The sequence below is a fragment of the Lates calcarifer genome, linkage group LG21, assembly GCF_001640805.2.
Source record: "Lates calcarifer isolate ASB-BC8 linkage group LG21, TLL_Latcal_v3, whole genome shotgun sequence".
Taxonomy (NCBI): domain Eukaryota; kingdom Metazoa; phylum Chordata; class Actinopteri; family Centropomidae; genus Lates; species Lates calcarifer.
In genome coordinates this window covers 21668-49471 of record NC_066853.1, presented here as the reverse complement: position 1 = coordinate 49471, position 27804 = coordinate 21668, and the positions used below count along the sequence as shown (strand labels likewise).

The following is a 27804-nucleotide window of genomic DNA, read 5'->3' as shown; positions in this document are numbered from 1 at the left end:
TCATGTCCTCTGGTTTTTAGAGCAGCTCTCAGTCAGACTGTGTCAGTGTTGGTGAAGTGAACAGAGGAACATGGCTTCATCTTTTCTCAGCTTCTCCCTCCTCTTCATCGCTGTCTACACAGCAGATAGGATCAATACTCTGATCACTGATCAATACTCTCATTAATACTCTGATCACACTCTGATTAATACTCTGATCACTGGTCAATTCTGTGATCAATACTCTGATCACTGATCAGTAGTCACACAGGTTCAAACTGACTGTTTGTTTACCAGGTGGATTTCAGAGTTATTATGTGGAGTTTTTACCTCTCAGGGATTTTTTGAAATTAAATTTAGACAAAACCACGTGTCTGCATGATTCAGTCCGATATTGTTCCAACACTTCAGCAGAAATTTATAACAAAGTCAGAAATGAGTCAGAGAGAAGAGTCACAGTTCAGATTCAACAACACAACACTATGTGGGTGGGAGCTGCCCTGACCAGCTGGGTTGAGAGGAGAGAGAGAGACCAGGAACAGCTATATATATTGTTGCATTCAAGCACTGTCAGACTGGTTTTCGTAATGATAATAAGTGATACCCATAGGTGTAATAATAACAGCAGAAATTAATAAGAACAACAATAATAATAGAAAGAAAAAGATTAGTTTGGTGGGGGTATATCTGGATCCTGCAGAATGAGGACAGAGAGAGAGAAAACACAAAGTTAATGACATTGTGATACAAATGCACTGAGAGGGAAGGAGAGAGGGGTGAAGTGCTCAGTGCATCATGGAAATTCTCCAGTAGTCTAGGCCTATAGCAGCATAACTAAGAGATGGTTCAGGGCTCAGCTGAGCAGCTGTACAATCATCAGATATCACATCATCTACAATATGAAATGAAAACTAACGTGAATGTGAATGAAGTTGTCTCTTGGTAGTGATTTCATCAGAGGTCACTGAACCTTTCACACTTATTGAAAAGGAATCTTAAACAGAAACACAAATACAAATGACTTGTTGATCACAAGCTACAACAACAACTCCTTTAGAGAACTGAACATTACAACAGCACTAGCTAATGTTATCTGTGATATGATTTTATAACGTAAAGAGTAGAAGTCTTGGCTGTTAGGAGTGAGTTTTCTAACAGCCGGTCTTACTAAACAAACCAAAGCTTTCAACCGCAGATCAGAATTAGAGTTAAAAAAACAAACTTACCATCCTCCATTAGAGACTGTGTCGAGGCTGCCCACTGTCCTGTTGCTCACCAGTCTATGGTGTCAGCGTCAATCTGGTTGACCCAGTCCCAATTCTTTCTGTTTTTCTGCAGTTGTCGTGGTACTTGGTAGATTGGTAGTTAAAGTTTTTTTTTTTTTTTTTTTTTTTAAGGATTTGAATGTCCTTTGGTGGTGTATGCAGCTGACAGTTCAGAGACCAAACAGAGAAATGTATTCCTTTCCTCAGTTGACCACAGTGTAGTTTTGTGGGTTGCCTTACAATATAACAGAAATATCACATGCTGCAGAGAGCAGAGTACAGTTGGGTTTTTCAGGACGTCCTGTCTGACACAATGATGATGTAATAGTGATGATTCTCTCTGACCCAGTGTTTTCATGCCACCTTTTGGTATCAACTCAGCTTGCTTGGAGCCTTGATGGAGGTGACACCAAAAAAAGTACCAGGCGTTATCCACATCCTTTGCCTGATTGAAAACTGAAAAAGAACTATAAGCTCTTTAAGATAGGATGGTGTCTAAGTATTATGGGCTTTCTACTCTGAGATTAACAGATGATGAGATAATGTTTTTCTGAGGTGCTCAGTACAATAACTTAAGTTTTGTCTGAATTTAGAGGTAAACTTAAGTTTGACTACCTCATAACTGGCTTCATAGATAAATACATCAGAATGTAATATGCATAGTATGGAAATGTATGTGTTGCCTCCTGATAATGTTGCATATAGAAGAATCGATTCTAAAATAGAACTCTGTGGAAGTGACTGACTTCTCTGTTCATGGAAGAGTCATTGTTAACATGAACAAATTGGAATCTATCAGATAAACCAGCCTAATGCAGTCTCTTAATTCTACTGACAGGTTCCAGTCTCTGTAATAAAACTTTGTCATCAGTGGTGTCAGATGCAGAACTAAGATCTAGCAGGAAGAGTGTAGAGATGAGTCCAGTGTCTGAGGCCATGAGAAGATCACTGTTAACCTGAAGGAGAGGTTGGACGTAGGTCTATATGTGGTTCAAACATCTAAGTCAAGAGTAGGCTTTTCAAGTAGAGGTTTAAATACTCCCACTGCCTGTGGTACATAGCCTGTTGATAAATAACTGATGTGGGTCCTTGAAGTTTGCTTTATATGGAAGCTAAAGGACAAATCCTGATCAAAAATAACTCTGAGATTCTTTACAGTGGAGCTGGAGACCAAATACCATCTAGCTTAATTATATCATTAGAAATGGATTTCTGAGATGTTCAGGGCCAAGAACAATAACTTTGGTTTTGTCTGTGTTTAGTAGCAGAAAACTGTGGGTCACCCAGGTCTTAATGTCCCTAAGGCATGAAGTTTAACTAATTGAATGCCTCTCAAATTAGGGAACTAGAGATCTGCTTGTCTTCTGTTAAAAGCTGGATGTCTCAAAACTTCCTGCTTCTTAATTCAGACAAAACTGAAATGGTGGTTATTGGCCCAGCACGATATAGACACCAGTTCGATCATGTAACTATATCTCCTGACAACTGTGTTATCTCTCAAAATACAACAGCCAAAAATCTGGGTGTCACACTTGATCGTACTCTTTCCTTCGATCAGCATATTAAAGACATTACAAAGACTGCATTTTTTCACCTACGCAATATAGCTAGGATTCGGTCTTTTCTTTCCATGGCAGACGCTGAAATTCTAGTCCATGCCTTTGTTTCTTCTAGACTGGATTATTGTAATGTTTTGCTTTCAGGACTACCGCGTGCTAGCACTAAAAGTCTGCAAATGGTTCAGAATGCTGCAGCTAGAATGCTAACCAAATCGAGAAGGTTTGACCATATTACCCCGGTTTTAGCCTCCCTTCATTGGCTCCCTATTCATGTTGGATCGGACTTTAAAGTTCTCTTAATGACTTATAAAATTCTAAATGGGTTAGCCCCCTTATACCTGTCTGATCTTCTTAACCCTTATATTCCCTCCTGTGCTCTGCGTTCTCGGAGTGCAGGGCTGCTATCTGTCCCCAGAGTCAAAAAGAAGTCAGCAGGCTGCAGGGCCTTCTCCTATCGGGCCCCCTTCCTCTGGAAGAACCTCCCTATTGATATTAGACAGGCTGACTCAGTTGAGGCCTTTAAATCCAAACTAAAAACTCATCTTTATGCCTTAACTTTTAACTAGCATATTATTCTGGTTCCTATTTCAGGATACCGTTTTTCCCTCGGCAGGTTGGGTCAGTCTCAATGCATCAGTTAAGATTAATAGTTAGTAAATGTTGTCCATGATGTCCTGCCGACGAGATTACTATTAACTGTCTTAATATCGTTGCATCACATTAACTGTGTGTTCTTCCCTCAAGCACATTAGTGCCCAGGCTGTGCTTCTCTCTCTCTGCTACTGTCTCTCACTGCAGGGTTCTGCCTCCAGAGCTGGAGAGTCTCCTGCTGCTCCCATGATCCAGCTCAACCCATGATGCAACAATAATTAAACATTTACTAGTGTTATTGATAGTGTTAGTGCTATTAATGTACCATTGTTTGTCATTATTATTCCTTTAGCTGTAATAATAATTATTACTATTACTATTATTATTATTATTATTATTATTATTACTACTACTACTACTATTTACATCTTGACTTACTCTTTACTACTCTTACTACTTTATTACTCTTTCTCCTACCCCATTCCCCCACCCCCCTCTCTTTCTGTCTAAACCCAACCGGTCGAGGCAGATGGCCACCCACCTTGAGTCCGGTTCTGCTCGAGGTTTCTGCCTCTTAAAAGGAAGTTTTTCCTTGCCACAGTCGCCTAGTGCTTGCTCATGGTGGGATCTGTTGGGTTTCTCTCTGTAAATTTTATAAGATAAAGAGTACGGTCTAGACCTGCTCTATATGTACAGTGCCTCGAGATAACGTCTGTTGTGAATTGGCGCTATATAAATAAAATTTGACTTGACTTGACTTGACTTGATTGGTTTCATCGGGCTTCATTGAAAAATATAGTTGAGTATCATCTACATAACAATGTAAGTTTATTGAGTGATTCCTGATAATGTTCCCTAAAGGAAGCATATACAAGGTGAATAGAACTGGACCAAGCACAGAACCTTTTGGAACTTGATCCAATCTGCTTGTTCAATCAGACGTCACGACCAAGGAAAATCCTGTTTCTTGGTCCAGCTTCTCTGAATCTCTCCTGTTTTCCAGATGCTGCAGTGCTGTGTCCGTGTTGTTTTACGGTTTTAAACCAATGAAAAAAAAAACAAAGTTTGATGCCAGAGGGTGCTAACATTAGCCAGCTAACCTAGACTTAACAAGCGGATATATATGTTCCAGTTAAACCGTATGTCAGGCTGCAGTCTACGACGCCCCCTGCAGGTAAACATCCTGCCATGTTGGTCTGCAGTGTCTACGACTTCTACCCCAAACAGATCAGAGTGAGCTGGACCAGAGACGGACAGGAAGTCACCTCTGATGTCACTTCCACTGATGAGATGGCAGATGGTGATTGGTACTACCAGATCCACTCTCACCTGGAATACACTCCCAGGTCAGTCCAGCTCCAGGATTAGTTGGGTCCACTTAGGTCCAGGTGGGTCCAGGTGGATCCAGTCAGATCAGCAGTGTAACAGTTGTGTGTTGTTTTGTGTTGAAGGTCTGGAGAGAAGATCTCCTGTGTGGTGGAGCACGCCAGCCTGAAAGAACCTCTGGTTACTGACTGGGGTAAATACCTGTCTGTCTCTACACCTGTCTGTCTGTCTCTACACCTATCAGTCTCTACATCTGTCTGTCTCTACACCTGTCTGTTTACCTGTCTGTCCTCAGATCCGTCCATGCCTGAGTCAGAGAGAAACAAGATAGCCATTGGAGCCTCAGTACTGATCCTGGGTCTGATCTTATCTCTGGCTGGATTCATCTACTACAGGAGGAAGGCCCAAGGTCAGAGCAGGATCCCCAGTCTGAAACCAGTTTACACCCAGTCTGAAACCAGTTTACACCAGTTTGGACCAGTTTCATTCCACTTTTAATGATTTGTCTGGATCTGAGGTTGACCCACCTGGACCTGAGACCATCCTTAAAAGTCATGAGTTAAACAAGAACAGATGATGGTTGCCACTACCTGATGCAGGATCCTGAACCCTGACCTTGCCCAAGTCCAGTTCAGACCAGTTTAGACTAGTTTCATGGTGTGGTATTTGTATTCATTGTTGACCCTGTTCTTGTCTCTTCTCCTTATTAAAACAGGATCCTGGTTCTGAGTAACTGAGTCTGGTCCTGTATCCTGAATCTGGTCCTAGTCCTGGTCCTGGACCTGTTGCTCTTTGTCAGATGGAAGAAGAATCAGCTGAGATCAGCCAGCTCTTTGTTTTCAGCTCAGCAGACTCTCAGCAGAGAACACTTGATTCTCTGCTGGTCTAAACCTGGTCCAGGACTCAGATTCTCTGCTGCTCTAAACCTGGTCCAGGACTGTATTCTGAGAGCTGGTCTAAACCTGATCCAGGACCATCAGACTGTATGTTCAGGTTCTGTCAGAAACCATCATCAGGACTGTGGTGTTTCCTCTGGCAGTCCTGGATCAGGTTTAATCTGGACTCTGATCAGCTGGATCTGAGGTCTGCTTCACCTTCACCTCTGATTGTATCTGATCCAGTTCTCTAATGATTTTGGGCTTGTAGGTTGTGTGATTGTTAGATTTATATATTTTTACTGGAGTGTGACGTTTTCTAACAATAAACCATCAGAAACTCTGTGACTCTATTGAAGAAAAGTTAATAAACGTGAGGCTCTGTCCTTATTCACAGTTTATCCTTCATTAGAAAAAAGCACAGCTCAGCATCATTCCTGTAGTTTGAGAGACCTGATCCTACATAGCTAATGTTAGCATTAGCAGCAGCTGTTTACTCATCAGTCTAGAAGAAACTTCATTCCTTTACTCACTAACAGCTGAGTCCAGAGATGGAAAACAACACTGGTGTTTGTCTCTATCACTTCCTCTCTTCTACTGAAGTTAGCATGCTATCCAGTTAGCCCTGGTTTGCAGACAAACGTTTTAAACAGTTTACTGAATGAAATGTTCAGAGGAAGGTGAACGGAGACGATGGAGAGTCAGGATCTCTGGACGTGACTGAAGAACAGGGACCAACAGGTAAAACAACACATCCAGAAATCTGATGTGAGTCTGCTGCAGCCTTTACAACAAACAGAACTACAGAGGAGGAGGAGGAGGTGGTCAGTGATCATGAGCTGCAGGTGAGGGAGACAGGGAGTCTCATTACCCTGCCTCTGTTTCTGTGGTTGGATTATTTTTCAAACAATATGAAATGTTGAGTTTGGCGCCCCCTGTGTGGCAGCAGGTGAAGTGACATTAATCAGTGACTGAGGTGAAATTTGTTCAAGAGAGGTCAAAGGTTAAACATAATCCTGTGAGGTTTAATGAGAGAAACAGAAACTAAAGCATCAAACTTCAGCTTTTATTCATAACAACTTTATTTTACAAAAACAGGAATAAATAAAAAAACAGTGAGGTTTACCATTTATTGATCATATCTGATCAACTGATCAATAACTGTGAAATGTTTTGAAATGCTTTTTTTTAAATGAACATGATCAATGACCAAATATCAAGACACTTATTAATGCTGCTTAATAATCACTGATCAATGAACAATCATGAAAATGATTATTATTATAATCAATTACTGAAGAAATAAATTAATGGCTAAAAATACAATTAATGATTGATCACCAAAAATAAATTAATAAAATGTATAAAACTGAGGTTATTTCCATTTATTTGTTGACTATTTTTAAACAGTTTTCATATTTAATTTGATCATTTTTAATGAGTGTATTGATCATTTATTGACTGATTGACTTCAGACTGACCTCCACACTTTGAATCTTTAAATAAAACTTTATTTAATAATTAACGTGGTTCAAACACGAGGTCGACTTGTTTTTAATTAATTCATGTCAAAGTGCGTCAGTGCTTTTCAAATTAAAACGTTTCAGTGTCAGACTCTGACAGAGGAACCTGCCAAAATAAAAGACCTTATAACTTTATGAAGAGTTTGACTCCTGATCCAGGATCCATGAAGACCTGTTAGACCGAGACCGGACTGACCTGTAACACACACACACAGTGAAGAGGGCGACATATTCCACAGGTAAACAACAAAAACAACAACAACATCTGAATAAACAATAAATAAATAAACACTGAATTAACAGTGTGACTTTAGGATCTGGTTCACAGACCACAGACCTTGTTCTGACACAGTCCTTGACCCAGGATCAGACCCAGCAGGGAGTTCAGGATGTTGGCTGCACAGAGGACGGTTTGCAGACCACTGGACCCCCCCATCACACTGAACAGGACCACATTCCACTGGACCACAGCACGAGGCTCCACACACACTCCAGACCACAGAGTCCGGTTGTACAGGTACCCTGAATGACTGAAGACCGGCAGAGACCAGCAGAGTCCAGAAAGACCAGAGAGACCAGCAGAGACCAGAGAGACCAGAAAGACAGCAGGGAGTAAAAAACATCTGTGTGTGTGTGTGTGTGTGTGTGTGTGTGTGTGTGAGTCTCACCGGTCAGGGAGAGGCTGCAGTGGGACCCCCCAGGTCCGGCCAGAGGTGGTATTGTAGAGACAGAGAGGACCCTGAGAGAGACCGGTGGCACTGACCACACAACAGCTGCCTGCAGCCAGCAGACACACACAGGAGTACAGCACCTGACACAACATCTGGATACAGAGAGAGACATCTGTAATACCTGACACAACACCTGGATACAGACAAACAGCTGTAACACCTGACACAACACCTGGATACAGACATAAACACCTGACACAACACCTGGATATAGACATAAACACCTGTAACACCTGACACAACACCTGGATACAGACATAAACACCTGACACAACACCTGGATATAGACATAAACACCTGTAACACCTGACACAACACCTGGATACAGACATAAACACCTGACACAACACCTGGATATAGACATAAACACCTGTAACACCTGACACAACACTTGAATACAGACATAAACACCTGTAGCACCTGTAGAACCTGAGTGGATGCCCCGCCCTGAGCTCACCTGGCTCCTGAAGGCGCAGCAACCTCTGGTTCTGCTGCTCTGAACAAAAGCTCGAGCTCCGAGTAAAACCTGGAACATGAATCACAGATTAGATCAGTTTCATTAAAACTCTCTGAAGTTCATTTCATCTCAAACTGATTCTGTTCGTACCAGGAATCCTGACCCCCACAGACCCGTAGCCCAGGTGGCCTCTCTGGTCACGTGACCCTCCAACAGGAAGTGGATCTTAAGCTCAGGAAGCAGCAGCAAGATGTTGGACAGCATGCAGACGATCGCCATGGGAACCAGAGACATGCCGACACACTGCAAACACCTGGACACACACATCTGTTGGACATCACATGGTTAAACTGGTGTTAGATTCATCTATTCTCAATCACTAATACTGATCAATAATATTGATCAGTTTGTAGTTTGTGTTGAGCATGTGATCAGACACAGATAGTTCCTCAGGGTTCTGTTGTTGGTCGTGTTTTAATTTTTATGTTCATATTTGAAAAAATCTCATTAATCAGCAGCTGAACATAACAAACAAAACCTTAAAAACATCTTAAACTCATCACTGATGAATCTGTCAGATAATTAACGTGTTATTAAAGAAGAATCTCATTCATTGAAAACTTAATCTGTTAATGAAGGACTTTGAAGTGAAGAGATAATTCTGCTGTATTTCAACCTGTTATCACAGTTATCACGACTAACACTTGTTGTTTTCGGGTTTATTTAAGGTGTTTTCTATTTTCAGTTTTTTTAAGGTTGTTGTTTCACATTATGATGAATCACAGTTTTTATTTATTTTACAGCTTTTATTCTGAAAAGACTGAGACTGAACCAAACAGGAAATTTGCTGCAAAAAACAAAACTGGAGCTAAAACAGGCTGAAACACTTTGTGGCTTTTGTTCATATAAAATGTATTTATGCAGATTAAAAGTTAAAAAAAAAGTTGTTTGTGTTTGAAATAAAATTATTCATAAAATCTGACATCAGAAACAGCTTTTACTTTAAACTGACTGAAAGTTTTAATTCATGAATTGTTGTTTCTGATCAAAATAATTTCTAAAATAATTTCTAAATAAATAGAGACTTTAAAGTGATTAAATTAATAATTCACCAGTTTAACTTAAAAACCATATTCATCTTATTTTAACAGATTATCTCTGTGATAAAACCATGTAAATGTCTGAGAGTGAATCAGCGTCACATGCAGCAATGATAAGAACTCACCCTGTGGACGAACAGACGATGATCCAGCTCCGACTCAGACTGAGGAACAACATTTATAACCTCCACACACACACACACACACACACACACACACACACCCACAGCTGGAAACAGGAAACATCTGGAGGAAACAAACAAACACACTCACACTCTGTAGTTAGTTCAGGTCTGACCCGGTCTGACCTGATCCAGATGTTCCTCACACATTTGTAACATCAAGGTTAGAGCAGAGAGAAGGGAAGGGTGAGTTTCACCTCTGACCTCTGATCCCACCTGTAACATCTTCTCACACTGGGTAAACCAGGACTCTGGGTAAACCAGGACTCTGGGTAAACCAGGACTATGGTCTTCTGTTGTTTTAGGACTGTTTGTCAGAGAGTTCACCTCAGAGTCCGATAACCTGGACCGGTTCTCCTGACTGGATCCTCTGATCACAGGTTTCCAAGAGTGGATCACAGAGTTCTGCCTGAACATGGTTCAGGACCAGGACCAGGACCAGGTCCAGGTCCATGTCCAGGTCCAGGTCCAGGTTCAGGTCCAGGACTCTGCTCTGACTCACGTTTCTTCACTTCATCATTTTCTATTTTCAGTTCGTCTAAAATCACTTGTCTTATTTTAGTCTGTGAGTCACTCTGTATCCGGGACAGCAAAGCCTCATGGGAAACATGTTTGACCTGTCATCCATATTCCCCCTGGACCATGAACCATCTTTACTCTGCAAACCGGGCTGTCTGACGTCTTGCTTCCTCCCAGAAACCTCTACTGAGGTCCAGTTCTTTGGTTTTCCTTGTTCCCTCAGAGAAAGACAAACAGTGGTCTTGGTCCAGTTGACCTGGGTCTAATTCAGACCAGAATCTGCTCGGCACTCGCCTTAAACCACAGAGACCAGGATTGTTTGAAAAGGTTTTCTTCTGAACCAGAGTTTTAGCTGAAGTGGACAGAGACTCAGAACTGAACTGAGACTCTGTACTGGACTGGACCCAGGTGTCTGGTCCAGAACCGACGGACAGGAACCAAAGAGAAGAGTTCAGATCAAGTTTCTGTGAATCTGTAACAAAGAAAATCAGCTGAAACAAACCAGAGTCACAGGACACGTCAGAAACCATGACAGCTCTGATTCACGAGGACCATGGTGTGGGGAGCGTAAGACCTGAGTCACATGACCACAGAGAAACCACAGAAACCTAATGATGTCACTTCCTGTGAACCATCGACCTGCACACATTTAAACTGAGCTTCACTCTGAACCGTCTCACATCTCAGCACTTTATTAAAAAATCTGTGGTCAGTGAACGTCTCATCAATATGTTTTTTGTTGTTTTTCTGTTTCCTGTTTTAAAATCGTCCTTTGTTGAGTTTGAACTTTCACTTCATCCAGACATCAGTTAGTTTCAGAGTAAAACTTCTCTCTGATATTTAACCTTTGCTTAGACTCTGTGATGTAACCTGAGAATCTTCAGGTAACAACACCTGACACATGTTCATCTGCTGCTTCACCTGCAGCTTCACCCTCATTACAGTCATTAAACTGAAACAAACATCAGTGATGACACAGACAAAGAATCTCAGCTGTTTTTATTCTGAACACATCAACAGTGTGAAGCAGCGCCCCCCCGCAGGCTGTCACCTTCATTACCATCATCACAATCACAGAGACTTTAACCCTCACAACTGAAGAGTCTCTGCTGTCTGTCACACACAAAGGCCCTGAACACAGCATGAACAGTGTTTAACATGCTAACTGTATTAAAGAAGTAAAAAGTAAAAGAGGCACTTTTCATCAGCTGAAATCAGATTCTGATTCTGAGGATCCTGAAAAACAAACTTATAAACCTTTCAAACTAAAATATTGAGTCTGTTTCTCTGCAGAGGAAAGAAAGATGAAATCAAACATCAGCTCCCCCTGGTGGACACTCGGCTCACTGCACCCAGTCTCAGTTACAGCATCTGGACACTTTGATTTATTCAAGTCACTTCCTGTTCAGATTTTACTGTTTCAACACAAAACAGCTCAGAAACAACTGGTCCTCCCAGTTTACTGTGGAAGACCTGGTCCTGGCGCTGGTCCTGGACCTGGACCAGCTGATGACTCCAGGTTAAATCACTGAACCTGTGTCTGCAGCTGGGTCAAAGACTGAAACCAGGAGGAGATGGAAGAGCAGCAACAACTAACTGATCAATCGATCAAGCAATGAATCCATTGATCACTAAACTGTTTAAGGCATTAAACTGAGGATGTGATGAGTGAACTGAGCTCCTTTACATCCTGAGTTTATCATGATGAAGATGTTTTAGTGTTTTCTGACATTTTAAACCCAGAAGAACAATCAGTAATCAGTGATCAATAATCAATGACCAATAATCAGAATCTGTTCAGTCTCCAAACAGAACAAGATGAAGCAGGCTTCTGTTGATATTTCCAGTTTAACTTCTGTCTGAACTGATTTTATTCATCATGAGGAGAAACCAGGAGGGGGAGGGGGAGGGAGGAGGGGTTTGAGCTAAGGTGAGGAGGTCAGGCTGGAGAACATCTCAGTCAGGGTGGTCTGTTTACTGCCTCTGCTGGAGGAGGAGGAGGAGGAGGAGGAGGTCTTTGCAGTCTTCCTGGGGGGTCTGCTGGAGGCCTCCCCCCTCCCTCCTCTGGTCTGGCGGAGCTGGTAGGCGTCGGCGGATCCTTTGCGTCTGTCGGTGGCTCGTTGTTTCTCCTCCTGGTCCAGCTCCCTCTGCAGGAGCAGAGCTAGTCTCCGGTCCTCCTCTTCCTGATGCCGCCTCCTCACCAGCTCTGACTCCCACTCTGACACCCCCACCCCCAGAGAGGAAGAGGAAGAGGAAGAGGAGGAGGAGGAGGGAAAGCCTCGTTTGATCTCCTCCTCCTCAGTCTCCAGCTCCGAACTCTTCCTCTTGGTTGATGAAGATCCTCTGTCTCTCCTCAGAGTCTGATCCTCTACCTGACACAGGTCTGGGTTCAGGTCTGGAGGTTCTGATCGGTCTGTTGGAGCTCCATAATAATCCAGTTTAGGAGGCGGTTGCTCTTCCTGAGAGAGGAGGATGTTCTCCTGAAACAGGAACAAGACTCAGGTGATTCTGAATCTGGATCAGACCAGAACCGTTTCCTCCCAGACACAGATCATCTGGTCCAGTATTTTTAAAAACTGATTGTCAGATTATTTCAGAGAATGATTCCAAACATCAGGAAACTGTTTTCAGATCAGATTCAATTTAAACTGAAGGAAAATTAAAATGAAAACAAAACACAGAACATCAGAGACTCTGATCCTGATCCTGATCCTAAACCCTGATCAGGTCTGTCTGTAAGTCACCTGTCTGTACATTACCTGTTGTGGTCTGAACTGACCTTGTTGGCCATGAAGTTGGACTCTGGTGATCTGGATTTAGACTGAAGAGGAAACAGGAACCTGAAACACAGAGACTGGAGGTCAGAGTCAGACCTGACGGTCAGGATCAAACTACAGTCTGCTCTGGGGTCTGATACAGCTAAAGGACCAAACAGAACCTGAAGGGATCATTCACTTTGAACCCTAAACATCTGGACCAGAACCAGTGAACCAGGACCAGGTTCTGAACTGGACCTACTTCTCAATCTGCCCAGAGCCAACCTCCTTCTTCTTCTTGGCCGGAGTCAGATCCTGAGAGACCGGAGACGAGTTCTGCAGGAGGACAGAAAATAAAACACGAGGACTGTTAGATCCAGGACTGGGTCTGGATCCAGGACTGAGCAGTTTCAGAACAAAGACCTGATCCACAGACCAGCTGGGTGCTGAGCATTCTGGCCAGCCTCTCGTCCTCCTCCCTCCTCCTGCTCTCCTCCTGCAGCAGCTGCTCCTCCTCAGCCAACAGTCTCTGGATGTACTCCTCACTGGCTCTCCTCTGCTCCTCCTCCAGGACCCGCTTCTCCTCCGTCAGCTGTCTCACACACACACACACACACACACACACACATCACTGCTCCCATCATCCACCTGTTTACCTGTCCATCTACCTGCTGACCTTCACCTGAGCTCTGAGTCTGGACTCACTTTAGTGACCTGGTCCTCATACTCCTGCCTCAGCTCACCAGGTTGACTCACTGTGGGAAAACACACCGAGACTAAACACACACACGCACACGCACACGCACACGCACACACACAGCATTAGCTCAGTGTTATCAGTTTCAGACCTTCAAACTGTCAGTATTATGGGATGTCTCTGGGTGCATTTGTGTCGGTACCTCCCGGGTCGTCCTGGTCCTCCTGACCCGCCAGGCGACGCTCACACTGCAGAGGGAAGCAGATCTGGATCTGAGTCCACAGCTGCTGGTTCACCAGAGTCTGGTTCCTGCTGTTCTGTCGGGCCCAGGTGGAAACTCTCTTCCTGCACATCGGACAGCACAGAGTGGCTTTGTCCACTGACTCCAGGAAGCAGACCTGAAACACACTCAGAGTCAGAGGCCGAGTCATAGAGACACTGACATCAGATAAATCAGTAGAAACAGTGTTATCAGATGTCTGGATTAAGAAAAGCTGCAGATCCAGATTCAGAGGATCCAGACTCCGTGGAGGGTCCAGACAGGATGTGCATGAATAATCATTGAGTCGATGAACTGACACAGTCAACGTCTGTCTTCAAGAATGGAGTCATTTTCATGTGACTAATGTTTAATCAGGTCTGAGGAAAGATGCTGATGTTTGATTCAGTTTCTTCTCTGCTGGCTCTCACTCCAACCCTGTTTCAGTTGGCTAATGATGGTCTGCAGGCTGATAACTGAGCTGCTGCTAACGTTAGCTCAGCTTGTTTCTCTGATTACTGAAGATCCAGACGTCTGACGACTAAAATCCTTCATCTGGTCTCAGATCAGATTTTAATGTGGGGCTGACAGAAACCACTGTGGATTTCCTGAACTGAAACACTAACCTTAACGGCAGGAACCAATAACAAACAGCTTCGGTGAAATGATTTCAGACAATGAGCAGCTGCAGCTCTGAACAAGAATCTGAAGAAAGTAGAAATAACAGCTCTCACTTCACTGTGACTGGTCCACCTGTGAAGAGTTCAGGTTCTGAGCTTCAGACTCAGATCAGAGACTCTGCTGAACCAGGCTGAAGTTATTGGTTCACTACACTGTAAAAAACACAGCTCCACCTGCTGTTTGGTTTGAGTGGAAGACACATGTTAACGAAGAGCAGCCCATTAACCAACACACATTAATGACCTGCTGACGTCACACCTGTTTCTACTGTAGGTCAGTGAACGCACCACCACTGATTATTATGGGATGTTCTGTTCACAGAGATTCACCTGAACCTATGTTTAAATAAAGAACAAAAACGTTATCATAAAACACACTGTGACAGTCTGTCTGTGTGTGTGTGTGTGTGTGTGTGTGTGTATTACCTTACAGAAGGTGTGTGTACAGGGCAGTGTAACAGGCTCGATGAAGATCTCCAGACAGACCGGACAGCGACAGTCGTCCAGACTCAGACCTCCTCTCCTACCCCTCCCCACTCTGTCTGGGGACACCTCCACCTCCACGTCTGATGCCGGAGACATCTTCCTCCTCTTCCTCCTCCTCGATCAGTCACCGCTCTGCAGGCAGGACAGACCAGGATCAGAGACTTGGTATTTTAATACACACTCACCTGTCCATCATCACCAGAGAAGGTAGTTACCATGGAGATGAACTCTTGAACTCACCTGACTCTAACCCGTTTTTACCTTCAGCTGTGATTAATTGGTTTATATGACTGTGGTGTGATGGTCAGTGAACTACACACACCTGGAGTTTGTAAATAACTCCCGGAAATAACGCACCTGGTGTTTGTGAATAAACAAGAGCTAATACAAGCTAATAAAAGCTAACGCTAGTCCAGCTCTGACAGACAGGTGTTTAGGTTTAAAGACTCAAAGTTTAACCTGGTCAGAAATAAATAACTCTGTTCTCGCGGGTTTAGCTGCCACAGTCTCGGGTTAGCTTTCAGCTAACGCTGCTAAAGCTTTAGCTGCTAACGCTACGGTTTATGTTTGAACAGCAGGTTAACGGGTCACAGATCAAACACCTGTCAACTGGTCTTTATACTGTCACAGTAAAACTCACCTGGACGGGTGTAGCTTCAGAAGATGCTAACGTTAGCTTCAGGCTAACAGCTAACGCGCTACACGTAACGGCCGCAGGAGGCTGAGACGGTAAACCAGTCCAAACACACAGCGGGCAAGTCACAGCTCCTCCGGTCCGCTCACCGTCAAACCTGGGGATTCGTGTTCACAGGGTCTCGGAACTAACACTCACGGGAGGCTAACCTGTAAGCACCGACAACGCGCGTGAATCTACTGTTGGTGCTGTGCGCATGCGCTCCACAACCATGGTGCTGTATTCCAGACCGTTGTAAATTACAGCTCCGATCCAGAGAAGCAACAAAGAGACGACATGATCAGGATCAATATTTAATCTGAATATTTGATGATTGGAAAACCAAAGATGATCATCAGAATCTGTTTAATATTTACATAAATGTTTCTTCAGCTTATTCAAATGAAACTTAATTTATATTTGCTTTAATCAAACTGTGGCAATGTAGTTTTTCTTCCAAAACAAATCATTTAATATTTTGCAAACATGATTTTACTGACAAATATTATTTGTATAATTTAAATAAACGTGTTTGAATGAATGTTTTGTCTCCTTCTAAAACCTTTACAGCATCACTGCAGAGAAAATTAGGATTTCATGTTTCAAATGTTTTTAAAGTTTGTTTCACACAAACTAACATGTTGTATTAACAGGTCTTTTTTTATTATTAATGAAGTTTGTGTTAATGATTAAAGGGGAAACTAGAAATATTTAATTGTTTTGTTATAGAAATAACAACAACAACAACAATAATAATAAACTTATAGATTTGATAGATTATAGATTTTTGTTTAATTTAACTTCTTTTACATTTTCTGGATGAAATAAACATCAGAACAACAGAGAAAAACAACAGTACAGGTGTGGTGATCAGGTGGTGAAGAACTGTACCTGTCCTTCAACCTTTAATGTGATAAAAAACTTTTTAAATTCAGCTTCTGTGACCAGATTCTTTATTAACACATTTTATTACTATTAAATATTTTATTCAAAATAATGAATCATTTAAATGAACAGTTCATCATTTCAGGATTATTTCTGTTGGATATCCAACACATCTGTGTTGGATATCCGACCACTCTAACACTGGGTGGATGGATACACAACAAACAGATCCAACAGGGAGTTCCAGTCAAATCACAGAACAATCTGACCAAACATGTCACTCAGTTTACACTTCTTATGCTAAGCTAACTGTTCCCAGTCTTTATGCTAAGCTAAGCTAACCGCTGCCTCTATCCTGAACTCAGACCTGAGACTGAGATCAACCTGAACATCTCAGTCAGAAACAAACAGAAGCTGAGCTTAGTTGATCATTAGTTAAATTCAGCATTATTGACCTGTATTGATCCTAATAGATCCGTGTTGATCCCTGTGAGAGCTCTCAGGTATCACTGGTTTGTGAACTCCTGTGTCCAGGTGAACTGGTCTCTGTGTTTCTTGTGTTTGCCTCCGGACTCGGCGGTGGACCCGTCATCTTCACAGCGATGTTTCTTCAGCTGCCGGGAGTCGGAGAATCCCTGACCGCAGCACTCGCAGGCATACAGCTTCACGCCCGTGTGGATTTGCATGTGAGACTTGAGCTGGTTGGACTGCCTGAACTTCCTGCTGCAGACGGTGCACTGGTAGGGTTTCTCTCCGGTGTGGACCAACCGGTGGCGGTGGTAGTTCTGTGGCGTCCTGAACTCTTTCCCGCACTGTTGGCAGCGGTGAGGTTTCACTCCGGTGTGCAGCAGCTGGTGCTGCTTCAGCTGCGATGAAAGCAGGAAACCTTTCTGACAGATGCCACAGGTGTACGGCCGGTCGCCGCTGTGCTGCCTCAGGTGGTACAGGTACAGGTGTCGCAGGTGAAAGGACTTCCCACAGGTGTCGCAGGTGAACTCTTTGTTGTCGGCGTGGATCCTCTCGTGCGTCCTCAGCGAGGTGCTGCTGCTGAAGCTCTTCACACAGACTTTACAGCTGAAGGGCTTCACCCTGGAGGCCCTGGGTCTGCCCTGCCCCTCCTCCTGCCCCCCCTCCTTACTGCCGTGGACCAGCTGCTGGTGTTTCTGCAGCTGACAGTTGTAGAAGAACGTCTTCCCACACAGGTCACACATGAATGGTTTCTCCACACCATGAACCAGCATGTGGGTCTTCAGAGCCCAGGTCCCTGAGAAGGACTCCCCACACTTGTCACACCTAACACACACACACACACACACACACACACACATTGGGGGGGGGGGTCATCAATTCATGATTATTTTATTAATTTAATTGATTGTCCAGAATAATTTCTTCAGGCAATTTAAACTTTAACTTTTAACTGAAATAAAATCAAACAGCTGCAGCTTTAATGACAGTTACACAACTGATTAACAAAATAACTGATGTTGTTAATCTGTAGGGTTTCTCCCTGTTATGTTGTGCAGTTATTGTATTGTTGTGTAATTGTGTAGTAGTTGTGCGACCCACCTGAAGGGTTTCTCTCCGTTGTGAAGACGCAGGTGTCTCTGGAAGTTGTACTTGAGGCCGAAGCTCAGGCCACAGGTCTGACACTCATAGGGTTTCTCTCCTGAGTGGACGACTCGGTGCTGCAGCAGACCCATCCTGCACTTGAAGGCCTTGTCGCACTCGTTGCACTTGAATGGGCGCTCGTCTGAATGCGACCTCTTGTGGACGCGCAGGTTGCTGGTGGTGGAGAAGCTCTTCCCACAGGTCTGGCAGGGGTACGGCCGGGCGCCGGTATGGACCGTCTGGTGCTCGCGCAGGCTCTTCTTCCTGGTGAAGCTCTTCCCACACACGTCGCACATGAAGGGCTTGACTTTGGCATGCGACACCTCGTGGTAGCGCAGCGCACCGGCCGAGGTGAAGGTGCGGTCGCAGGCACGGCACCGGAGCGGCGTCTTCTCGAGGCGGTGGGACGCCTGGTGGACTCGGAGCTGGCGGAGCAGCCTGAACTTCCTGTTGCACTGGTCGCAGCACAACAGCTTGTCGGGGTCGTTCTCCTGCGCCTCCCTCAGACGGTGGCTTAGCTGGTGCTGCTGCAGAGTCTGGGCTTTGTAGAAACCTTTGTCACAGGAGCTGCAGGGAAACGGTTTGAGGTGACAGGACACGTGTTTCCTCAGCTGGTGCTGCTGATGGAAACCTTTGTTACACAGCTCGCAGAAAAAGCGCTTCTCTTTGTACAGCTCCCTCCTCCTCCTCCGCTCCTCCTCCTTCTGCTCCTCCTCAGTCACACCTGCAGACAGGAGCCACGTTAACGCACAACACACACCTGGTTCACCTGTCTCACCTGGTCCACTCACAGACTGTCACCTGTCTCACCTGGTCGTCTTTGACCTTCAGATTCCATCTTCCTCTCTGATTCCTGTAACACACATCAACAGGTTTCTGTTGATTTTCATGCAACAAAAACTGTTACACAACATGATCAGTATTGGTCCTTATTGATCGGTGTTGATCAGTATTGATTGTCAGACTTACGTCCACAGCTGGTTCTTCTTCACGTGTGGGCGGGGTGTTACTGACTGACACACCTGTGAGCTCACTGGTTGGCTGATTGTTAACCACAGGGAGTGGTGTCGAGTGTGACGAGGACTGGATCAAATCTGGAGATCCATCAGAGATCTGGATTGACTCTGAGACCACTTCAGTCTCAACGAGACCCAGACCAGGAGGCTGATCAGGTGCTTCCTGCACCACCTGGGAGCCACTACTGGTCTGCCCTGTGATTGGTGCAGGGAGCGGCTGGCTGATGATGACCAGAGGAACCTGAGGACTGCTGCGGGTTCTGGGGGAGGGTTTGGTGGAGTTAAGGATGGCCATGGCAAGAGCTGCAGGGTTTGCAGCTGATTGGTTGATGTCCAGAGACAGAGAGGGTCCGTCTGTAATATTCAGTTCATCAGAAAACACAGACTGATCATCAATAAGACAAATTAGATTTTCAGTTAAAATTCCCATATAGAGTAACTGATTTTTAAGTTATAAATAAAATAAAATACAAACAACATTAAAACTGAATATGATTCATTATTTAACATTTAACTCATCATCTATCAGAGTTTTATTTTCTACATTTCTGACTGATTTTAACACTGCTGTGTTCACGATGTGTTCAGGTTCAGATTCCCTCCCCCTTGTGTTACGATGCATTCAGGTTCCCTGGTTTAAGTCACTGACCTGCAGGTTTGATCTTATAAAGCGTCTGAGTCTGGTTCTTCTCGCCTGCAGTTTTTTTCTGGTTCTTCAGTTGAGATTCCAGGCGTTTCACTTCGTCCCTCAGAGCTTCGGTTTGCTTCTCTAAACTCATGTACAGTTCTCTGAACACGCTGCAGATTTTACGAACAGCTTCTCTAGACATCACAGTGAGGACGGTGGTCAGCTGAATCTGCAGGAGAGAAGACATCAGGCTTAAACTCTGAGTTAAACTATTGACTGTCACAAAAAAAAATATATATATATATCTTCATCCAGTTTCATTTTAATTGTCTAAACCTGTTCTGGAACAACCAGTCACTGAATAATTAGCAAGTGTTTTTAATTGGTTAACTTTACTTTTTTAACACAATCACAGTAACTGAATATACAGATTAATCAATATTATCAATAAACATTATAAACTGTGCTCTAATGTTTCCTGAATATTTATGAACCTTTCTGTTATTAACCACCAGTAAATTTCATTTATCACTGTTATTGCTAATAACTAACAACTCATCTTTTCTAATGTCTCAGCTTTTATTCTGAAGGTCAGAGATCCGTCCCGGAAGTCGTAACTTCACGGATTCTGCATTTTCTTTCTCCTGATATTTTATTCATATTAATGTGATACAGAGTGAAGCTAAACATTATAAAGTCTCCTTTATTTTATCTGACCTACCCTAAACCTTTAAACAATGACAACTTCTGTTTGTTGTTGCCTGGACAAACAAGATGGCGGTCGTCACTGTGTCGGAGGTTGGTTAAGTAAAAATGTGTGAACTGTAGAGTTATCCTGAGTCGCTTTATTTGTATATTTTCTATCTAACTTTATATTATAAACAGATTTTTACTTTAAATGCCACATTAGCGCAGTGTTTACGGTTTTACGCCGTGATAACCGAAGGAGGAAGTGACGGCGGATTTTTCTCTGAACTTCTTCACTCTCAGAGGAACTTACTCCGTCTCTTCTTCTCTGACTTTATTTTATATAACTGGTCTGTCCTCACCTCATTGTCCTCGCCGTTGGTCCCCTGCTGTTCGAGTCTCTGCTGGATGACGGAGACCACCGCTTCCACCGCCGCCTCCATGATCAGCTCCGTCTGCCCGGAGAAAGTTCTCACCGCCGCCATGGTGGTTCGCTTGGTGCCGCCGTACGGCAGCGCCGGGTTTATCAACTCAGAGCGGCCGGTCCGGTCCCAGTTCTGCGGTGTGTGGTGTTCAGAGGTGGGAGAAAGTCTTGAAAACAAACGGTCGGGATGTTGAGCTGCTGACTTACAGTTCACATCCGGGTCACCGCCGCCGGTACCGACAGTTCATATTTCCCCGAACAACTCGACAGAGGTCACAGAGACTCTTCACCAACCGAAACGGATCCGTTATTTGAGACAAAGCTGGATTCAGGTCCGTCTCTCGTCGTTAACACCACAGATCGTATATATCGTCACCACATTAACACTGTGTGCATTCGATGCTTTATTTTGAAAGTCTTCACAGGAAGTGTCAGCATGTGATTTCCTTTTCATCAAGGAAGTGGTTTTCACTCGGTTGCTTGTGTTGTCATTATCTTATATTCCCGGGCTTCGTCGCCACCTAGCGGCCATTTTCTGATCCCTGTTCATGTTTTATTGCCAATTTTCTATTTTCCACTTATTCTTATCGACTTTCAGCACTACACTTACTTACTGTGTTTACTGTTATTGTTGTTTATAAAGATAAGTAAAAGTGACTGTGGTTGAACCTGTTCAAAAGATGAATATGAGACAAGAGTTCTGAATTCTGAATTTATTTCCTGTTATTTACATAACAAGAAATAATATGTCAATAATTCTTGATATGTTCATTTGTTTTTATAGACATTATTTGTATGGCGTCTGTTTCTAACTGATGGCTGATGTTGTTGGTTGATGTTGCCTCCACTTTGCTCCATCATCTCCTCCTCTCTGTGGAAATACTACTCTCTGGCGCCCTCCTGTGGTAAAACCCACAGACGGACACTTTATCAGTCATTTCCACTGTTTTCCCTCTTTACTATGATAGACTAGAAAAAACACATTAGAAACAGATTTTTACAGATGACTCTGTTATTTCTTCATGTTTTATTTGCAGCAGATGTTTCATCATTGTTTTTTTCTCCAACAGAAACATGATCGATCTGTTTCATTCAGGATAGAAACTGAAACTGCTGTGACTCATGATCAAACAGATTTACTGACACCTGATTGGACCTTTGCTGATGATGTCATCTTGTTCAATAATCACACAACACATAAAAAACCTGTACAACATTTGGTTGGAAACACAGTGAGAGGAACTCTTTCTATTAATTAACTATAGTTCAACATTTTACTGTGAATATTTCTATTGACGTGATGAAGTGAGAGGATTCGTTCTCACACAGAAAACTAGAATTAGCATTCAAACACAAACACGCATTACAGTTTATATTATTATTTATCTCTGAAAAGTTTGTACTGAAACCATGAATTTTATTTTGGCAGCTGTTTGAATAAAACACAGTATTTATACAGGTGATCAGTAATCAGATTACTACCATCAGATACTTACACCAAACTAGAATCAGTGTTTCCCTCGGCCAAACACTCAAACTCAGTCTCTCCTCCTGTTCCTGAGTTATGGCGTTGAATAATGGCTAGAAACATTATGATGTCACAGTGAAGTTGACTTTTGACCTTTTGGATATAAAGTGTCACCACTTCATTGTTTTATCTTCTCAGACATTTGTGTGAACTTCTGTAAGAATTAGTGAATGAATCATGTGTTATACTCACTTATGTGTTTTGTGAGGTCAGAGTGACCTTTGACCTTTGACCTCTGACCTCTAACCACCAAATTCTGATCAGTTTGATCAGTTTCTCTGAGTGAAGTTAATGTCATATGAATGTCGTCATGCAGGAATAAAAACCCAGAGAAACATGATCAGGTCATCAGTGCAGCATCAGTAACGTCTGACATGTTGTAAAGGCAGTTCCTGTTTCAGGGTGCTGAGTAATCTGATTACTGACCTGAAGTTACTTTGCGCTGCAATCATGGTTTCTTTACATGAACACATTAGAAAACAACATAGTACAGATGGCTCACATGCTTCAGACCTGATCTGCTCCGTCTGTCTGAACAGGTTCAACCACAGTCACTCTGTGACGAGCAGATCTGGATCACTGAGTCCAAGACCTGGACCAATGAGTCAAAGATCTGGACTGGGGTTAGGGTTCATCAGGATTGTGTCTGAACCAGGATCTGGCAGTGTATGTATGGCTCAGTGGTGCAGACCTGGTTTCAGATTGTACCACATTCAGACATTCAGGAATAAATCAGGTCTGGATAAAAAAGTGTCCTGAACCGGAGCTTTCCAGTGTAAACCCAGTTTGTGGTATCCATGGCATCAATGACAGGCCCGGTTACTCGGACACTTTGACCCGGAAAGTGACACGACCCTGAAACTTGTCACGATCGTCATCATTACGCAGGTTTGAACCCTCAAGTTTACACTCCACCGTCTGCTCCACATTATAGTCTTCTTTGGTCAACAGGAGCTTCACCGCAACCAGAGGCTGCACATAATCAGGCTGGAAATACAGGGGGGATGTGGGAGGGGGGAGGAGAGGGGGAATGGGTGGGGGAGGGGGAGGTTCAGTTAACATAAACCCAACACATTTGCACTCTACACTTTACATTTATGTTATAAGTAAATTTATGTTCATTGTACATATAGTATTTGCTTTTTGCTCTTTACTCCTTACTCTTACTTCTGCTTCTCTATCTGTCTCTGTTTTTTAGCACCAATATACCAAGAACTTAATTGAAACTTACTTGGCAATAAGGTCTGATTCTGGAAAAAAAAAAAAAAAAAAAAAAAAAAAAAAAATATATATATATATATATATATATATATATATATATATAAAAACTTACTTGGCAATAAAGTCTGATTTAAAAAAAAAATAATATATAATATTTTTTTAATCAGACTTTATTGCCAAGTAAGTTTCAATAGTCCAAGTTTCAATATCTGATAAAGTTAGTTAAAATAACTGAAATAACTAAAAACCTCTCACCTTATTTTCTTTATATGCCAATTATCACGAAAAATATTTACAATGTTTTACTGGACTTTCAGTTCATAATAATAATGATAATAATAATCACTCACATGTGCTTTGTTTCCGTAGTACGGGAAAAACATTTTGTCCATTCGACCTTCAGATGGGAAATACTGCATCTGTAACAGACTGTCTCTCTAACAGAGAGAGAGAGGGAGATTATTAGTTATTAGTTACATATAATAATAATAATAATAATAATAATAATAATATAATTAATTATAGTTACCTTGGCGGTACAGTTGATGTAGGGATCTCCTCGTGGTTTCAATCCAATGACCTGCAGACAAACAGGCTGCTGTTGTTTTTATTTATTCTAAGTTTATAACATTTACAAGTGTTTAACCCTCATGTATGTCAACCTGCTGGTAACCATAGCAACCATCTCTGCCTCAGGTGAGTTTACACACAGTTGATCATAGTTCAGACAGTAATGTGGTGTCATGTTTTTCACACTAACTTAAGATAATCATGTTTCATGTCAGCGTCTCATAAACAAACAGAAACTGTTTAACCTGTAAAACAATAAGACTAAGGTCTTCGGTCTGAGAGTTTTACTGACCCGGTTCATCTTAATAATGATGCAGGGTTTGCCGTCGGCGTATCCGAAGCTGGTGTCGGGCAGACCTGAGCACTGACGTAGTGTACTACGTTTAAACTGACAGACTTTCTTTATCGGCTCGTTGTCCTGTTCGGTGTATTCACCCACCAGACACAAGTCGTTCCGCTCCTGAACGCTGTCATTATACTCTGAAAGTAAAAAACAACATCATGATAATTAGTATTCTGTGTTAGAGGAAAGACATCAGCATCTTGTCCATGCAAAGCTGGACTTTTATTGTCTAGTATTCAGTTTCCTGTTCTGAAGTCAAAGAGGAAGCCAATCAGCATGAGTCCTGAGGACTGACCACGTCTCTGGACATCCAGCAGTGATTCAAACAAACTTTAACTAATATTACATGTAGGGTTCATGTTAGTTTAACCCCCGATAGGGTTAGGGTAACTGCTGTTAGCCCATGTTAGGGTTACCCTAGCCCTAACATGAGTCACGCTAACCCTAACAAGAGTTTCCCTAACCCTAACACTGTGTATTTGTACTCACGTTGCAGGAGGTCGTGTAGTTGTTGGATGTACTGGTTATAGTTTGTTGGGTCGCTGCGGTTGAATGAGATCTCAGATGCATGAGGACGAATCACCAAACCTGCAACAAACCAATCTATAATCAATAATCAGTCACTGGAAACAGAATGACTGCAACTGAGAAAAGGAAAATACAGCAAAATAACATTTTATATGAAGCTTTTCATAGCAACGATTGTTTCATTCAGTCTTCATCTGATCCTACAGACTGATCCACACCTGTTCGTTATCTATACCACTTATCCGTTATTGGGGGGGGAGCTGGAGCCTATCCTAGCTGTCATTGGGTGAGAGGCGGGGTAACTTTTTAACTGAAACCTGAAAAACACTGAAAATCATCTTTATGAATGTGCCATGGACAGGCAGTGTAGTTAAAGTTGAACTCACCTGGATTGGCCACTCGATCTTGATATCGAGGAACGTTATCATCCAGAGTCTGTAACATCACCCACATGGTGAGAGAAAACATTCCCGCCAAAAACCCATAAAAGATAAGGTAGAAGAGGAGGATGAGACCTGTAGGAGATAAGTACAACTTTATTCAAACAGAGGAAACAAACACTGTCCTGCACTGAAACACAAACTTATTGTGTCTTGTCGGGCCAATCAGATCACTCGCTCGCACACCTCACTCTGATTCTCTTAATTATGTTTAGATTTAGATAAATTTCATACAGTCAACATTGTTTTATGTACTTTGACTCAAATCAAGTCAATTTTATTTATATAAAGTCAAATCATCACAGAAGTTATTACAGGGTATTATTATTAATTAAAAGGAGGATTAGACTGAACTCTACAACTGTGCTGTGTTTTCTGTTGACTTTCGGGTGGAACTACAGATAACTATTTTACATATAAGTACACTATATATGACAACAGATAACTACATTTTGCTACTTTTAACTACATTAGATATCACATGTAACTATGGATAATTACACCACAGATAATCACAGATGTTACACTACATGACAGACAACTACATTTTCTCTGTAACTGCTTTGTTGTTTGTTTTGTGAAGTGAGGCTGAGGCTGGAGAGGCTAAATATAAACACACATATCCATATCTGCAGTTATGTGATGCTGCAGTGGGGGGTTATGGGTAATTAAAATGTGCTGTGTGTGTGTGTGTTTGGGGGTGGGGGGGTGTCCATTACATTTCTCAGTTCATGCCAAGAACACGTTTGTACTTCTATCTTTGTGAAGACACTCACTGAGGTAAACTCAATCCCCAACCTTAACCTGAACCCTGAACTAACTCAACTCTCAAACAGCCCTTTGAATGTATCAGAAGGTGAGGACCACAAAGTGTAGCCATACAACTACATATTGATCACATATTGTGTGTCACACACTGATCATTCAACAGAAAACTGATCACCACACTGATATGTACGAAAACCAATCACACTGTCACAAAACTCAGTGATCAGCTCAAGCCTGTAGTTCTGGCAATCAAACGGCCGACAGGTGGAGATATTTGCATGATCTGAACAGTGACCAATAATATATCACTACACAGAAGTGATAGATAGAAATAATTGAAAATAATTACTGCTCTGATTGATAAACACCAGGTTCCAAATCCAAGTTTCTCACCTGTACCTGTCCCATGTTTACTCTCTGAGACACACCTTTACCTGTGCCATGTTTCCTCACTCACAGGTCTGTTCAGCAGCTTCTCCACCACCTGATAAACCTCATAACCAGGTGGATCATTCAGGTACAAACCTTTGACCACCAGGTATACTACAAACAACAAACCTACACTCAGAATTAGATCAGGTTCAGATCAAAGTTTCTCAAATATCTACCTGTGAAAGATTCAAAAAACAGAGATTCACTGTAATGTACTGTGATATACTGTAATGTACTGTGATATACTGTGATGTACTGTGATATACTGTAATGTACTGTGATATACTGTGATGTACTGTGATATACTGTAATATACTGTGATGTACTGTGATGTACTGTAATGTACGGTAATGTACTGTGATGTACTATGAAGTACTGTAATATACTGTAATATACTTTTCTGTACTGTGATGTACTGTAATGTAATATGATGTACTGTGATATACTGTGATGCTCTGAGCTCCAGAGCCGTGTCTCGGTGTGCGGACGCGCCGCCTGTCTCCAGGCCGCCAGTCTTACCCCAGCTGCTGGCGGTCCGGCCCAGGAACTCTCCGGTCCTTGGGTTGTAGATGAAATCCCTCCAGGATTCCGTCTTCTCCTCTTTCTTGCTCTCCTTCTTCTGCTCTTTTTTTCCCTCCTTCTTTTCCTGCTTCTGCTCCTCTTTCGTCTCCTCGTTTTTAACCTCTTTCTCCTCCGCCTTCGCCTCCTCCTTCCTCTCCTCTCTCTGCTCCTGATTCTGCTCCTGTGTCGGCTCCTCGTTCGGCTCCTGGTTCTGGTCCTGCGGACTGGATGACATGCTGGCGCAGCGGGTTGTGCCGGGCTAAACAGATCCGGGCTAATCAACAGTGAGCGGGCTAAGAGCCGGGTTAAACCGATCCGTCAGATTAGTGAGCGGAGCTGAGCGGTCTGTGGCTGAACACACACACACACACACACACACACACACACACACACATGCCTACACACACGGACTGCTGCAGAACGAGACGCATGCGCAGTGCAGGGCCCCGGGGTGAGGGGCTGGGGGTCTGCTGCTGAGAGAAACGGTTCATTCTGTAAAATACA

General features: G+C 42.9%; 5 protein-coding genes and 1 long non-coding RNA gene across 7 annotated transcripts; 2 read left to right on the top strand and 4 right to left on the bottom strand.

Moving 5' to 3' along the window:
- The first annotated feature begins 70 nt into the window (after nt 1-70).
- Nucleotides 71-5218, top strand: LOC108902906 (rano class II histocompatibility antigen, A beta chain-like). The gene is made up of 5 exons (XM_051065503.1): nt 71-126; nt 278-351; nt 4527-4740; nt 4846-4913; nt 5016-5218. The coding sequence occupies exons 1-5, from the start codon at nt 71-73 to the stop codon at nt 5216-5218; spliced, it is 615 nt and encodes a 204-aa protein (XP_050921460.1).
- Nucleotides 5219-6695: 1477 nt separating this feature from the next.
- LOC108902944 (transmembrane 4 L6 family member 5) lies at nt 6696-11010 on the bottom strand. The gene is made up of 6 exons (XM_018704983.2): nt 9532-11010; nt 8457-8633; nt 8307-8375; nt 7787-7941; nt 7456-7648; nt 6696-7314 (listed from the first exon to the last, which is right to left on the bottom strand). Exons 2-6 carry the CDS (start codon nt 8631-8633, stop codon nt 7294-7296), a joined length of 615 nt encoding a protein of 204 aa, XP_018560499.1. The 5' UTR covers nt 9532-11010; the 3' UTR covers nt 6696-7293.
- Nucleotides 11011-11089: 79 nt separating this feature from the next.
- Nucleotides 11090-15897, bottom strand: rnf168 (ring finger protein 168). 2 transcript variants are annotated; one of them, XM_018704981.2, is made up of 8 exons: nt 15626-15897; nt 14926-15117; nt 13763-13958; nt 13569-13618; nt 13300-13455; nt 13126-13199; nt 12887-12947; nt 11090-12587 (listed from the first exon to the last, which is right to left on the bottom strand). In XM_018704981.2, the coding sequence occupies exons 2-8, from the start codon at nt 15079-15081 to the stop codon at nt 12033-12035; spliced, it is 1248 nt and encodes a 415-aa protein (XP_018560497.1). In that variant the 5' UTR covers nt 15082-15117; nt 15626-15897; the 3' UTR covers nt 11090-12032. The 2 variants fall into 2 exon arrangements, with proteins under 2 accessions (XP_018560497.1, XP_018560496.1); XM_018704980.2 differs by having other exon boundaries at nt 13569-13639; nt 15626-15896.
- A 529-nt stretch (nt 15898-16426) lies between these two features.
- LOC108902940 (zinc finger protein 345) lies at nt 16427-21700 on the bottom strand. Its single transcript, XM_018704977.2, has 6 exons — nt 20848-21700; nt 19820-20027; nt 19124-19524; nt 18965-19007; nt 18113-18878; nt 16427-17836 (listed from the first exon to the last, which is right to left on the bottom strand). Exons 1-6 carry the CDS (start codon nt 20968-20970, stop codon nt 17050-17052), a joined length of 2328 nt encoding a protein of 775 aa, XP_018560493.1. The 5' UTR covers nt 20971-21700; the 3' UTR covers nt 16427-17049.
- Nucleotides 21108-21913, top strand: LOC127139061 (uncharacterized). Its single transcript, XR_007808944.1, has 2 exons — nt 21108-21241; nt 21694-21913. It is a non-coding gene; the product is annotated as an uncharacterized LOC127139061 (long non-coding RNA).
- Nucleotides 21904-27730, bottom strand: LOC108902943 (sodium/potassium-transporting ATPase subunit beta-3). The gene is made up of 7 exons (XM_018704982.2): nt 27259-27730; nt 25486-25614; nt 25061-25159; nt 24521-24708; nt 24188-24238; nt 24009-24095; nt 21904-23424 (listed from the first exon to the last, which is right to left on the bottom strand). Exons 1-7 carry the CDS (start codon nt 27533-27535, stop codon nt 23257-23259), a joined length of 999 nt encoding a protein of 332 aa, XP_018560498.1. The 5' UTR covers nt 27536-27730; the 3' UTR covers nt 21904-23256.
- Between the last annotated feature and the right edge of the window lie 74 nt (nt 27731-27804).

Bases quoted from the DNA above. Each gene is read 5' to 3' on its own strand.
- LOC108902906 (XM_051065503.1), top strand. From the start codon at position 71: ATGGCTTCATCTTTTCTCAGCTTCTCCCTCCTCTTCATCGCTGTCTAC. The intron at 127-277 runs TAGGATCAATAC...TTGTTTACCAGG, and splicing joins ATCGCTGTCTACACAGCAGA to TGGATTTCAGAGTTATTATG. The intron at 4,741-4,845 runs GTCAGTCCAGCT...TTTGTGTTGAAG, and splicing joins CACCTGGAATACACTCCCAG to GTCTGGAGAGAAGATCTCCT.
- LOC108902943 (XM_018704982.2), bottom strand. From the start codon at position 27,535: ATGTCATCCAGTCCGCAGGACCAGAACCAGGAGCCGAACGAGGAGCCG. The intron at 25,160-25,485 runs GTGAGTTCAACT...GGTTTGTTGCAG, and splicing joins AGATCGAGTGGCCAATCCAG to GTTTGGTGATTCGTCCTCAT. The intron at 24,239-24,520 runs GTCAGTAAAACT...GTTTGTCTGCAG, and splicing joins TCATTATTAAGATGAACCGG to GTCATTGGATTGAAACCACG.
- LOC108902944 (XM_018704983.2), bottom strand. From the start codon at position 8,633: ATGTGTGTGTCCAGGTGTTTGCAGTGTGTCGGCATGTCTCTGGTTCCC. The intron at 7,942-8,306 runs GTGAGCTCAGGG...CTCTGTATCCAG, and splicing joins GCTGCGCCTTCAGGAGCCAG to ATGTTGTGTCAGGTGCTGTA. The intron at 7,649-7,786 runs GTGAGACTCACA...GCCGGTCTTCAG, and splicing joins CTGCAGCCTCTCCCTGACCG to TCATTCAGGGTACCTGTACA.
- rnf168 (XM_018704980.2), bottom strand. From the start codon at position 15,081: ATGTCTCCGGCATCAGACGTGGAGGTGGAGGTGTCCCCAGACAGAGTG. The intron at 13,640-13,762 runs GTACCGACACAA...GTGTGTGTTTAG, and splicing joins GGACCAGGACGACCCGGGAG to TCTCGGTGTGTTTTCCCACA. The intron at 12,948-13,125 runs GTAGGTCCAGTT...TCTGTGTTTCAG, and splicing joins GGCTCTGGGCAGATTGAGAA to GTTCCTGTTTCCTCTTCAGT.
- LOC108902940 (XM_018704977.2), bottom strand. From the start codon at position 20,970: ATGGCGGCGGTGAGAACTTTCTCCGGGCAGACGGAGCTGATCATGGAG. The intron at 18,879-18,964 runs GTGAGACAGGTG...TCCTGTCTGCAG, and splicing joins TGAAGGTCAAAGACGACCAG to GTGTGACTGAGGAGGAGCAG. The intron at 17,837-18,112 runs GTGGGTCGCACA...TGTGTGTGTTAG, and splicing joins AACGGAGAGAAACCCTTCAG to GTGTGACAAGTGTGGGGAGT.